The sequence below is a fragment of the Motacilla alba genome, chromosome 3 (genome assembly GCF_015832195.1).
Source record: "Motacilla alba alba isolate MOTALB_02 chromosome 3, Motacilla_alba_V1.0_pri, whole genome shotgun sequence".
Classification (NCBI taxonomy): domain Eukaryota; kingdom Metazoa; phylum Chordata; class Aves; order Passeriformes; family Motacillidae; genus Motacilla; species Motacilla alba.
In genome coordinates this window covers 46,470,991-46,484,194 of record NC_052018.1, presented here as the reverse complement: position 1 = coordinate 46,484,194, position 13,204 = coordinate 46,470,991, and the positions used below count along the sequence as shown (strand labels likewise).

The 13,204-nt window shown below is 42.3% G+C and overlaps 1 protein-coding gene across 7 annotated transcripts in view; it reads left to right on the top strand.

Moving 5' to 3' along the window:
* Window positions 1-8,056, top strand: part of FYN (FYN proto-oncogene, Src family tyrosine kinase) — a 138,478-nt gene extending 130,422 nt beyond the window's left edge. For all 7 annotated transcript variants that reach the window (XM_038133624.1, XM_038133626.1, XM_038133620.1 and 4 more), the window contains one exon: window positions 5,127-8,056. In XM_038133624.1, the coding sequence (XP_037989552.1) occupies window positions 5,127-5,335 (209 nt within the window). In that variant the 3' untranslated portion in view covers window positions 5,336-8,056. The remainder of the gene's footprint in view (window positions 1-5,126) is intronic.
* The last annotated feature ends 5,148 nt before the right edge of the window (window positions 8,057-13,204 follow it).

Here is a 13,204-nt window from a genome sequence, read left to right as displayed (position 1 = left end):
AAAGTTCCTACAACTTTTCTAAGAAAAGCCAAGAAGTATTGCATTTCTGTCCCCAGTCTATATGGACAGTAGATTTTTATTGTACTGAGCATTAGAGTGGCCATATCCTGTGGCATCCTGAGATTATTGAAGGTTTCACTAATAAAGCTGGATGGTGGGATGTTATATGATTTTTGGTCTTCTCAGGGAATAAAAAGCTAATGGAAAAGCCATCTTTTGGGAATTGGATGTTTTCTTCATGGCCAAATCACAGTCCTTGAAACATCATGAGCACTGATTTTTCATAGAATTCTACAATGATAGAATAGTCTGGGTGGGAAGGGACCTCCTAAAGGTCATCTAGTCCAATCCTACCATGAGCAGGGATATCTCAGGTTACTCAAGAGCCCTGTCCAGCCTGAACCTGAATGTTCCCAGGGATGGAGCATCCATGACCACTCTGGGCAACCTGCTCCAGTCTCATTGTAAAAAACCTTTCTTTCTTATACCTAATCTGAATTTAGTTTCCTTCAGTTTAAAACCATTACCTCTTGTCCTATCCCAACCAGCTCCGCTAACAGGCCCCCTTCAAGTACTGAAAGGCCACAGTAAGGTTTCCCCAGAGGCTTCTCTTCTCCAGGCTGAACAATCCCGATTTTCTCAGCCATTTCTCATTTCACGGCCCTTCTCTGGACTAGCTCCAACAGGTCCACATCCTTCCTGTGCTGGGACCCCAGGGCTGGATGCAGAGTTCTGGGGGGAATCTCACCAGAGCAGAGCAGAGGGGCAGAATTCCCTCCCTTGCCCTGCTGGCCAATCTGCTTTGGATGCAGCCCAGAACACTTTTGACTTTCTGGGCTGCAGGTGCCCATTGCCAGCTCATGTCCACCCCCTCATCCACCAACACCCTCACGTCCTTCTCAGCTCCATTTGTCCCCCAGCCTGGATTGATACCAGGTGTTGCCCCAAGCCAGGTGGAAGAGCTGTACCCAACAAAATAATATTGCTGAGTATTTTATTTCACAGATTTAAGGATTTTAAGATAAACTTTTAAGGGGTCTGGAAGCATACTGCAAGCAGAATGTCATTTATTATTTATTAAGAGTTGAAACTCTTGGGTATTCATTAGGAGAGAGGAGTTGTACAGACTGCTCAGATATTCTCTCTATGGTGTTAGAAGTGAAGATATGACAGACTCCAGCTATCAAAAAGAGAAACACTAAAACTTGCAGGATAAGATAAGTAAGTCTATAGAATAGGTTTGTAAACATAAATAGGCCATTTAAGAGGTAAAATGTATACCTGAAGCACTGCTATTTTTATGTCTGACTAGTAATCCAATTGTTTTAGACATAAAAGTCTTTGAAACTCCGTTTTTAAATTAGCAGTTCATGTCAAAACTAACAGAATTTCTTTGGCAAATCCTAGGTACTTCAGCCCTTGCTGGATGTACGAATTCCAGTGAGGAACATGAGGATTACTTGCTTTAGTTTCATAACCGGGGTTTACTGCGGGGGGAAGGGAAAGGGGAAAGGAGAAAGAAGAAAAGAAAAGAAGGGCATTTTCCTGGATTAAACTGTGATGAAAAAACCTAGCTTGACTCACTTTCCAGGGACAAGAAAATGACTATGATTTCAGACAGCAATGTCTCTTTCATGTTCTTTTTTCTACCTTTTTGTTAAACAAAGGGAAGTGAAGAGCTGTTTATGTTTTTCCTCCCCCTTCTGTCTCCTCAGGGCTTTTCTTCCAGCACACAGTTTGTTATCAGGTTTCAGACTGTGCTTTGCAGCACTGAGTAAAGCACTGGATAAAAATACCAAACATTTGATATCTTAGAACAACAAATCAGTTGGGAAGGAGCTTTTCTGCTGCTGTTGCTTCCATCCATGTTGTACTTAAGGATTTACTGCCAAAATAAAAGCAAAGAATGCAGTTTGTTAGTGGTTATTTATATACAAACAGATGAGTTACCAGTAACAGTTATTTTCATAGCCTTTAATATGTAAAGGAAGCAAAGCACAGCAAAAGTTCTCAAAACACGAGGTAATTCAGCTGATTCAAAGACAAGGATATAAAAAAGGTGCAGATTTTTGTTCAAAACACAAATTTATAAAACTAATATTGAGAACACACCGTGAACAAAATGTGTGTGTTTTCTCTTGTAGTGTCTTGAAAACAGCAAGGCCAGAAAGTTTAGGTTGATGCTGCCTTGGGTTTGTGGTATCTAACAGACCAGTAGTGTTTTGTAGTCTAATGAAAAAGTAAAATATCTTTGGAAATGGTCTTGCTGGATAGTGAGGAATATCCAAATATTTGTTCAGTGTGTTCTGGTTTGTTGTGAGCCTCTGTGACCTAACAACATCAATTTGGAGTCAATAATATAGGAGAACCTTTATGCAGAATCTGATGTCTGCAGAGGCTTGTTATTTATTAATAACAAGCTGTTATTAAGCTGTTATTAAGGCTGTTTTCATCATTTTGAAGACCTAACTATGGTCCACTTTAGGAGCCACTCACAGTGTTTGCTTCTAGTTTATAAATACCTAACACCAAAAATATGGTGGGTGGATGCATCTGATAAATGAAACCCAAGAAACAAGTGCTGAAGTGTTGGTCTGCAGGTTAGGGATACTGTAAATCAGTAATCTAACCTTTCTTTTTGCAATTATCCCTTCAAAAGGGAGCATTAAGGAGAGGCCTGTAAGAGTATGAGACAGTTTTCTGGAGAGGTTCCTCAATGCACAACAGGCATCAAAAGAAACAGTGCCCTACTTTTCCTTTCTCCTTGCAGTAAAACCTATATATGAAACTAAACCAAGTACTCCTCGAGTCTGAAAATGGGAGCTGCTGCAGTAAGCTAAGCAGAACCATGCTGTGACCACAACATGGATAATTGAGAGCCTAAATATAAATACAAGGAATAAGTGGGGAGACCATGCCAGGGGTGTTTACAGTGACAGGATAGGAATATGATCCTTGTCCAGACACTGCAAATGGATATCAGTGGGAGGAAATTACCCTGACAAGATAAGAGGAAGAGAGGTTTTGTAATCCTAACATGAGATGAGAATCTAGATGTGGATGGTCAGGAAAGGCTAAATGATACAGATGGGTTTTTTCCTAAGCATCCTTAATAATTGAACACAGCCAGGACATGAGGATGCAGACTAAAGACCAAATCCAAGGTTACAGCTAAGCTACCGGGCTAAATGCTATGTAGTGTAAGGATCTTATTCCCTGTCATGACTTAACCCCAGCCAGTAATTTAAATACCACACAGACACTTGCTCACTCCCACTGCCCACCCCCAGGCCCCCCAAAGGTGGGATGGGGAAGAGAATCAGAAAAAAGGTAACCTTTTCTTTTTATCTTGACTGGGTAATATCCTCCTGCTGATATCCAAGAGGTTGAGATAATAACAGTTTAATAACTGAAATGAAGTCAAATATAATAATAATTATATTGGAAATTAAAAAGAGAGTCATATAAGCCAAGAAAAACAAATTATGCACAATACAGTTTCTCCCAGCTTCTTGTGCACCTCCTCACTGGCAGAGCATGAGAAACTGAAAAGTCCTTGACATAGGATGAACTCTACTTATCAGAAACTAAAACATCAGTGTATGACCCACATTATTCTCATACTGAATCCAAAACACAACATTGTACTAGCTACTAGGAAGAAAGTTAACTCTATCCCAGACATTTCTACAAGTCAAACTGTAGAGTGGATAAATGAATCTGTATTGAAAAAGGTGATTGAATTATTCCTCACAAATAAGTTTACAAAAAATATGAGAATTTGGGTTCTGGAGGTGGGACAAGACTCCTCAAAAGGGCATCCTGCAAGAAGAAAGCGGAGGTTTCCCAGGGAAGGACAGTGTCGGGGAAGCCAGGAAGAGGATAAGCTAACACAAAGTGCAGCATTGAGGTGCTGGTTTCTAGATTCAGTCATGGAGAAACTAAAATGTCCCTGCTGGTTCTCCTACAGAGCTGCTTGGCACGACCTGCTAAGTCAGGAGAATGAATTCTGCAGATATTTTTCAGCACGGGACTGGAGTAGGGCAAGCACAAAGCTTACAGCGTGCAGGCTTGCTCTGAAACACCTCTTCATGCCTGTGGTGCCAGTCTTACCTCTGGTAGTGTTAAAAAGAGAGTACTGGGAGGGAGGTGTAAACTAAAGCTTAGAGTGACTTGCAGTTAATGTTTAGCGCAAAGCACTTCAGCAGAGGAATCAAGGGGTTACATAGAAAAGAAAAAGTAGCAGAGAGCCTGGCCTTACTCTCAGAGTCAAGCAAGATGAGTCACCATCCCTGGAGGTATTTAAAAGTCTGTAGGGACACGGTTCAGTGGTGGACTTGGCAGTGTTACGTTAACAATTGGACTCAGAGATCTTAAGGGTCTTTTCTAACCTAAACGTTTCTATGATTCTGTGAAGGTAATCGACTTTTTACTTTTTTCTTCTGAGTGAGAAAGAGAGAGCTGTGGTTCTTTAGTGGAGATGTTTTGCTTGGCATTTGACTTGTCTTGTGAGCAGCTTTGTTCTGTTTTGGTTTGGGAACAGTCGACTATGATAGAAACTGTGCTAACCTGCACAGATGGAGGGAGTGAAGGTCAGCAGCAATAAGCTTCTGGGCTGACACCGAAGGCAATGCTGCTGGACAGCACTGGTAGCCAGGAGTAGCACAGTTTGTCTTGAAGTCCCTGCAGCATGACCTCACAGAATGTTTTCACAAAGGCCCGTGCTCAGTGTGAGGGTTTCAGAACTTCATCTTAATTTCTAGCATTTTGAATTTTCCATTTTTTGCAATGCATTTGTTTTCCTTAAGCACATCACATATTACATTTCACAGTTCCTGCTGTCAGAGAGGGAAAGCACCAAATCCTGCCCATTGTAAGCCAAGAGGGTAACCATGGGAGCAGTGTTCTGCTCATCACTTGATCCTAAAAACCCTCTACTGAGAAAGAAAATAATCCAGGTTACCTTGCAGTAGACGAGGAGCCGAAATAGGACATCAGTGTGGTTGTGTTTCACTTGTCTTAACCAAAAGAAATTAGTATGATTGAGCAAACCACATGTGTTGTAGACACAGTTGTACTTGGTTAATTTTCCTGTAATTTACTGTGGATTTGTATGCCCTTCACAGGCATGAATAACCGGGAAGTCTTGGAGCAAGTAGAACGAGGTTATCGGATGCCGTGTCCTCAGGACTGTCCCATCTCCTTGCATGAGCTTATGATTCACTGCTGGAAAAAAGACCCAGAGGAACGTCCAACTTTTGAGTATTTACAGGGTTTTCTTGAAGACTACTTCACTGCAACAGAACCCCAGTACCAGCCTGGTGACAACCTGTAAATCCCTGGTTTCCAGACACTGTCATGAATTACCAGGTATTTCTCAGCCCTGTCCCACCTGCTCTCCACCTTCCAATCTGTGATCGGCTTCTCCAGAGTGCAACATCTTCCAGCACTGCAGTGCACAGGAGGGGCTGCAGCTGGGAACTTCCACAGCCCTTGCCTATGACCACTTGTCCTAATAATCCGAATGTCCTGGATGAAAAGGAGAAAAACACTTGTTTTTTCTTAATCAAAGACTCCAAAACTGCATTGTATTGATGTTATGTAAACTGCAAAACCTCTGTTTCATTGTAAATAGTAACTCAGTGCCAATAACTGATCCTAGTGCTTTCCTTTTTTTAAAATGCAAAACCTATGTGATTTTAACTAGTCTTCTCCTGATTCAACTAAAAGTATTATTTTCCAAAAGTGGCCTCTTTGTCTAAAACATTTTTTTTTCATGTTTTAACAAATAAAAAAAATCAGGACAGGTGTTTGGGTTTTTGCTTTTTTATATATAAAATATATATAATATATATACATACCTGTACATACAGTATATGGGTGCTATTGCAGAGGAGGCTCATTTGGAATTGAATGAATCCTGCTGCAGCTGTACCCAGAAAGTGATAATTTTACTGCAGACATGAAAACACTGGTGGGATTCTGAAAGCCAGTGATCTAATTTTTGGCTTTTGCCAAGCATGATTTTTTTAAATTGGATTGCACTTTTTGTTTATGATTATGTACCTGTAGATGGTTGTAACTTTGCTCTTTCAGGAATCACGTGCTGTATTTACAGTAATGTTTCCAATGTTTGACAAGTGTGTGATGATTTGTTCTTGAAATTAAAACGAACATATTTAAAGCAAGAAAACTACACCATCACCATTTGAACTGGAAAATTGAAACTGCAAGGACTTCTTGTATCAAAACATGTATACTGAAATGTTTCAAAAAGGTTTATTAAGCAGTGTAACCACATTCAGATGGTCTTAAAATAATAGCATTTTAGCCATGTCCCCCTGCTAAACTGTTGGTCATGCAACTAGGATTTTTCTGTTTTATGTGTAACATTTTTCCATTGTAAAATAAGTGTGTTGAGTGTCCTGTACTGCTAATGAAATTACTTTCTCTGTGTCTGCAAGTTCTCCAGTGGAATTACTATGCACTTCTTTGCATTTCATGGGGGATGCACAGAACAAAGTATTACCTTTTCAGTTGTCTGTACCAGCCTTGAATTACTTACGTTTAACCAAAAAACGCAAAAAAAAAATTCCTTTCTATTTCTATTGAGTTTTTAATACTGAGTTGCAAATTTTAAAGTCTTAATTACATTTTGTTATGGTTTATTCACAAGTTTACATTTTAAAACTGTTTAACTTTCTTAATTTAGTAATTAAAAAAGAAGAGCATTTTACATTTGGATAGTTGTTTTTTTGTTTAAACTAATGGAGCTAATGGTGGACATGAGATTAAAAACTTTTCAGGAAGGGGTGTCATGCCATTTGGAGCATCATATTTCAAAGGAGTATGCAGACCAATTACCTATGGGTCATAATTTTCCAAATTATGAAGTCAATATGTTTTTAAATAGCTGGAGTTCAACTGCAAGGAAGATGGCTGAATGCATAGCTACTCTCTCATTTCTCTCTTCTACAGCAGTTTGTTCTTTATTAGTTCTGTTGCATTTAACATGAATACTTTTACATTTACAAGTGTTGCAGGAAAAGCTTTTCTATGTCTTGTATTGCTGTTACTGCTTGAAAAGATTGTGGCCAACTAAGACTTCCTGACAGTTGAAACTTTTTTTTTTTAATTATTTAGTACTTAGATTGTGAATTCATATTCTGAAGATTCACACATTTTCTAAAGAGAACCTTTCTTCGTTCATGAAAACTAACCCAATAATCAATTGAGATTCAGAGAACAAATTGTCATTGTTTTAATATTTTCTATACAGAACTGACTGAAAATCCTCTTGCAAAGGAGGCTTCCACACTTAGCCTTTCTCAAAGTGTGAATTTATATGGCAATGTTGCTTGTTACCAGATTTCCATGATAAATTGGTTAACGTTTTACATGTAGAGTCTATAAGTAACGTTATGTACATTATCTATTCAATGTTGCTGTACCTGTAGCTGTGGAGTACTGAAGAGGCCATGATCCTTGTTGGACTTCTAGCTTCCTCTTAGTACTTACAAAGCAAGTCGTGGCCCTCTTTTTTTTCACACAGCTACCCCCCTGCCTTAAAATATCATCCATGGAACTGAGGACTCCATAGTAACTCAGCGGGCTGGCGAAGCCAAAATGTCACCTCCTCAGCCCAGAGCCCGGTGGCGAAGCATGGCCATTCTGCCAAGTTCCTTAGCAGCCTTTGCTATGCCACAAACTTAAGTGCAGATTCCATCTGTAATGCGGGACGAGCCTAAAATGTTAGTTTGCCTATGTTTCTCATTGGAAGTAAGACTCAGATGGGGCGTTGTTGGGGTTTTATGGCCTTTATTTCTGATTCTTGGGTTTGCTGTCTCTTGTATTGCATTCGGTCTCTGAGTACCATGTTGGTCTCTGCCGGATCTCTGCCTGCAGCTGGCTTGTGTGCAGACTGGTGCCACTGTTAAGTGGCAAGTCCAGACCATTTCTCATCGGTAGCTCTTCTGCTTCTTTTTCTTAATGTTGGGAGTTTTGTTGTTTGGGTTTTTTAATCTCTCAAATAAAAAACATTAGCAAAAAATTTAAACAAGGTTGTTAGGTTTTTTTGCTATAAATTAATAAAAGCCTTTTCTTAAGCGCTGTGTATACACCACAAGTAGTTGTGTGGTGACTCTAAAAGTAGAATTTATGAGATTAAGAATCTTCTGTTCCTTCCAATAATTTTTGAAATAAATTCCACCCAGGTAAAAACAATTGGCCAGATGCTCCCCCCACCAGCCCACCTGGTTCAATCCATGGTGTGGTGGCTGATTTCCAGAAGAGGTCTTCTAGAAGACCTACCAGCAGCAGAAGGGACTCCATGGGGTGACACAGGCTTCTCTAAGCCAAGTTTAATCCAAGACTGGTCTCAGGAAAAGTGGCAGGTGGAAATGGGACACTGCTGCGAAAGGGATGGTTTGTATGGTTATTATATTTCTGTGAGAAGGCAATTATGTGAGACTTGGTGGTCTTTGAAAAAGACAAAAGGCACTAACATGATATTCTTTGGCTTTGGTAAACAGTGCTCAATGTAGTTCTGGGTGATGCTCTGGTTTTGATTTAATTACCACTGAAGAAAAACAAAGTAAATACAAAACAGAAAAGTGATTAACTGCTAAAATTACAAGAATAATCACAAATAGAAAATCTGTCTCCAGTGTGAGTGTTTCTCCTGAAGCCTCTAGACTGGAAAGGACTACCTGCAGCCCAAGGAGGCAGATTGCTAAATATCTCGATCTTGCCACATAACTTCAAGGTGAGTGGAAAGTTGCTCAAATTTATTTTAACATGCACCATCCTTTTCTCAAGTGCTGCAGTAAAAAATGCAGCACGCTAATGAATGCTACCATATTGTCCCCAGGGGGTTTAAGGGCCTCACACGAGGCTGAGCCCAAGCATGCAAGAGCTATTAGGAGATATACAGTAGCCCTCTTCTGAAGTGTAGACAATATTCATTCATCAAAGAAGCCCTTTCCTGTCTAATGGGAAATTACCACCAGCAGTGCAGACAAAAGGATATTTATTTTCTCCAGTCGTGTCAGTTTGAGGGTCTGTCTGTCTTTCAAGAATAATTGAAGTCTCTTTGTAGCTCAGAAATCTCATTGTGTTCTGCAGTCTTGGAAAGCAGTGATTATAATTTCCTGTGACTCATACAGAGGGATATTTTATCACTGAGGGGACTCCTGTCAACTGGAGCAGCATTCCCTGCCATCTTAACAGAAGAAAGGGGCACTTTAGTTTCAGATTTTCCTGCACAGACCAAACCAGAACCCATGTGCTTTCAGCAGAAAAGGAAAAGAGGCCCCTTGCTGGGATTGCCATGTGAGTAGGGTGCTAGTGTCCCCTCTCAGTGCTTCTAAATTTCTCAGAACTTCTGACAGCTAAAACCAGGCTGCTGAGGTCCATTTTGAATGTTAGAGAGGAAATGCTGGCTTTCCTTAAGTCTGTGAGATATTCTGTTGACCTTTAATACAGAGCCTGATCTTATGTGTGTGTAGTATCTGTAACTCAAAAGGAAATTCACCCATAAAAACATCTACACAAACATCAATCTATCTCCTTGTATTCCTCTCCTGTAGCTGAAAGCTTAACAAAAATGTAAAACTGGGATATGAGTAGGTTAGAGTACAAAATGTTGTTAACAACAAAAGAGCTGCTCTTTTTTTTCTTGTTGTTTTCCTTTTCTTTTTTTTTTCCCCTGCTGGTTCCCACTGCATGACCTGTTACAATCCCTATTCCCAAACCAGGAGAGGTGGTAGCAGCAAGCGCTGCTGCTACAGCCCAGAGATGCTGTGGGTCTCTAGCTACTACAAAGAGCAGCCTGCAGCTATCTTAAAGTCGGGGAGAGAAAACATTTCTCCCAAGGGCGTGGCTGCAGTTTGGAGCCTGCGGTGGGAGTGTGCAGGATTGCAGGGAGAACTGCCCTCCCAGGAAAAGCAGGTCATTAGCTGGTAGGCACTGCATCGTGCGGTGGAGAGGCAGAGCCAAAGGTTGCAGCAGCAGCTGTGTTTGCAGCACCAGCTGTGCTCACAGCGCCTGTGCTTCCTCGTGCCCAGGGATTTGGGTGATGAGATTAGAGCAGGCTGAGGAGCGTGAACTGTGGTTTCTGCTTCCAAACGTAAATATCTTCTCTGTTACAGCATAGAGGAATATAGTGTATGTTCAAGATGGGGGGGAAACCACAGGATTGGTGTGGCTTGTGACTGCGAGGCAAGTGTTGGTTCTGCCTGACCAGGCCAGATGGAAGTTTGATTGTTTGGCTCATTGTTGGGAATAGCTCGGCATTAAGCTCTGTGAATAGCTAAAAGGGCAAAGAGTAAAGAAATGAGATTATCCTTCTTCCCCTACAGCCAGGCTAGAGCTTGCCAAGGGCTCTGGGTTGCTTTTTTGTGCATCAGCATTTGTTGCTGAGCTCCTGCACCCAAAGCCTTGCTCAGCTACCTATTGTAACAGCTTCACACAGAATTCCTGAGCCCTGGAATGGATGAATTCTAATCTGGAAAAAGAAAAAAGAATGCAGGGCTTCTTTGTGACTGTTTGGGCTCAGCCTTATGCCAGAGGCTTGTCTGTGAGCCCTGGCATTCCCTGTGCTTTATTCACTGCTGCAGTTCAGGCTCTGGGCTGCCTCTAAATCCTACAGGCTGCTGGCATTCCCCAGCTAGAAAATGTTACTCATATAGGAGGGTCCCTGGTGTTGGGAAAGGGCTGCAGGGGTCCCAGCACACTGCTCCCGGCACCACACAGGGCCTGGGCCATCACTGCTCCTGGGATAGGCTTCCCAGGAGGGAGTGGCAATGGAGAAGGGCTCTGCAGCTTCCCTGGAGGCCCCTTGGACACCCAGAGCTGCCGTGCTCTGTTGGCAAGCAGCTCAGGCACAACTGTGTGGAGCTGCTGACGGGTCTTGGGGTGACTTGGCCGGGGCTGTGCTGCTACAGCCCATAGTCCCAGTGACAATGGAGAACCAGATGCTAAATCCTGCCCTCCTAAAAAAGCAAAGGAGACAAGCCACATGGGGAACAGCTTTGTGTCTTAAAGAGAGAGGACTAGGTATGTTTGATCACATGAGAGCTCAAGTGTTCCCTCAAATTCCCGTGCCTCCCAAAAGCAGTGCAGCTGCCAGCTGAGCTTTGTCTATGACCTCATATACATCCAGTGTATAAAACACATACCACATATTGAACATTTGCATATGTTACATGTCTTTTGTTCCACTTGGGTGGCCTTTTCCTCCCCTTCCCCCACCTCTTGCCCCATTACTCATCCACACAGCTCCCATCACGTTATTCTGGACGTGTCATTTCCGAAGGACTACACATCCCTGTCCTGCAGAGAATGGGGGCTCTGTTAATTGTCAAATGTTGAGTGGGTAGTGATCAATGGGTGACTAATTGGACGCAAGAGGGAATAAAATAGGTATTACTTAGCTTCTGCTCTTAATTAAGAGGATACATAATGCTGTGGGGAAAATCTTAACAAATAGCAGGAGAGGTTTTTTGTCATTATGCAGGGTTTAATTACATGCACTGCACAAGCTAACATCCGGGTACTGTTTTCCTTCCTTTCAGGTGTCTCTCCAGGGTGTGACTGAAAAATGCCAAAGCAAGAGCCTTAAAATAAATTAGGTGGAAAATATTTTTGCAGGCATGTGCCTAGCAATGTAAACAGCAAGACATGGGAGAAGGACCCAGTTTTCCTCACAGTGCAAAAGCAGCAAGGGACAAGCCACATGCAGAGAACCAGAGTGAGACCATCATGTGCATTATGCTGAGGCAGAGGGGGTTAAAGGCTCCCTGCAATGTCTCCAGGTTAATTCACAGCACCAGTGTTAAAAGAGGAGCAACATGACAGTGCTTTATTTAAACAGTTAATCATCTGGAAGCAAAAAGATTAATGATTTATTTCTCCAAATACAGAGATGTGGTTGGAAATATGAGAAGGGGCACTCAATACCAACACTTTCTTCCTAATGAAAAAAGAAATATTACAACTCCTGCAGGATTAGGAACCTTTTTAGAAAAAAAAAAAAGTCCGTGTTACTTGCCTTGCCAAAGAAAACCATCCTGTACTTGAATCTGTCCTTTCTATGACAGGCCCAATATGACTCATCATGTTCTGCTTGTAAATAATGTACAGATGAGATACTAACTTTAGAGAGTTCAGAGTTTTATCTGGCTTTCAATGAGTGAAGTCAGTAGGGTAGGAAGACCTCAAATATACAAAAGAGGCCTTCAGAAGGCAATTATGATGGCTTCAGTTTTGGGGATGAGGGAGGTTTTTGAAATGCTGAAATAAACCTGGGTATCTGTTGTCCAAGTTTCCTAATTAAAAATGAGTTTATTGACGGCAGTTTCTACAGCTTTGTGGGAGGGTTCTTAGTTTGGGCTGGACCTTTGAAACCCACTCAGCAGACAGTGCTGTTAACAGAGTCAGCAGAGTGCGACTTTCAAGCTATTTTTCCTCTCTTTGTCAGGCTGTTAATAAAGTACATAAAGCTCAAGTGAGAGGAAACTGCTCCAAATATCTGCTGTTTTCTGGGGCTTGGCAAGTTAAAGATGGGACAGAGACCGGTTCTTTGGCCACATCTGCAGACACCATTAGGTCTCTACATTTCTGGACCTGGAAGCGCTCACACAAGGGACAGATCTCACAGCCAGAACCTTCCTCTCCTGGCCAGCTGGCAGCTGTCTGCAGGGCTGGCAGGTGGACACTGTTGTTTGCTGGATGTTACAGACCAGTGTCCCGGCTTTGACCAGAGGAGAACAGAGGACTGTCCATACCCATTGTCGGTGAGGGAGGCCATCCACTGCGTGAAGGGAGGTGCTTGATGGCTCCATAGCAGAGCCTTTTTCAAAGAAAGGCCCCACAAATGTGGGAATTAATGAAACATTCCATGAGACAGTCTGCCTGCCGAGTCCCCATGCTGCCTGCATTCCCTGAGGAGCTGGTCATGGCACAGCAAACACTACAAACGCCCCTCACATGCATCCCAGGAAGGTCAGGCACTCCCCAGAGCAACCCTCCCTCCCTGTTTTCATCCTGTTGACATTCACCAAGGTCCTGATCTTGGCTCCTGTGTGGCCGTGTGCCCCTCACAGCCCTCACCCACTGTGGCGCACAGGTGGCAGTGGAGCCATCACTGCTCCCAAGCTGGAGGCTGGTGGGGGAAGTGGCAGCCACCCAAGCCCAGTGTGGTGCA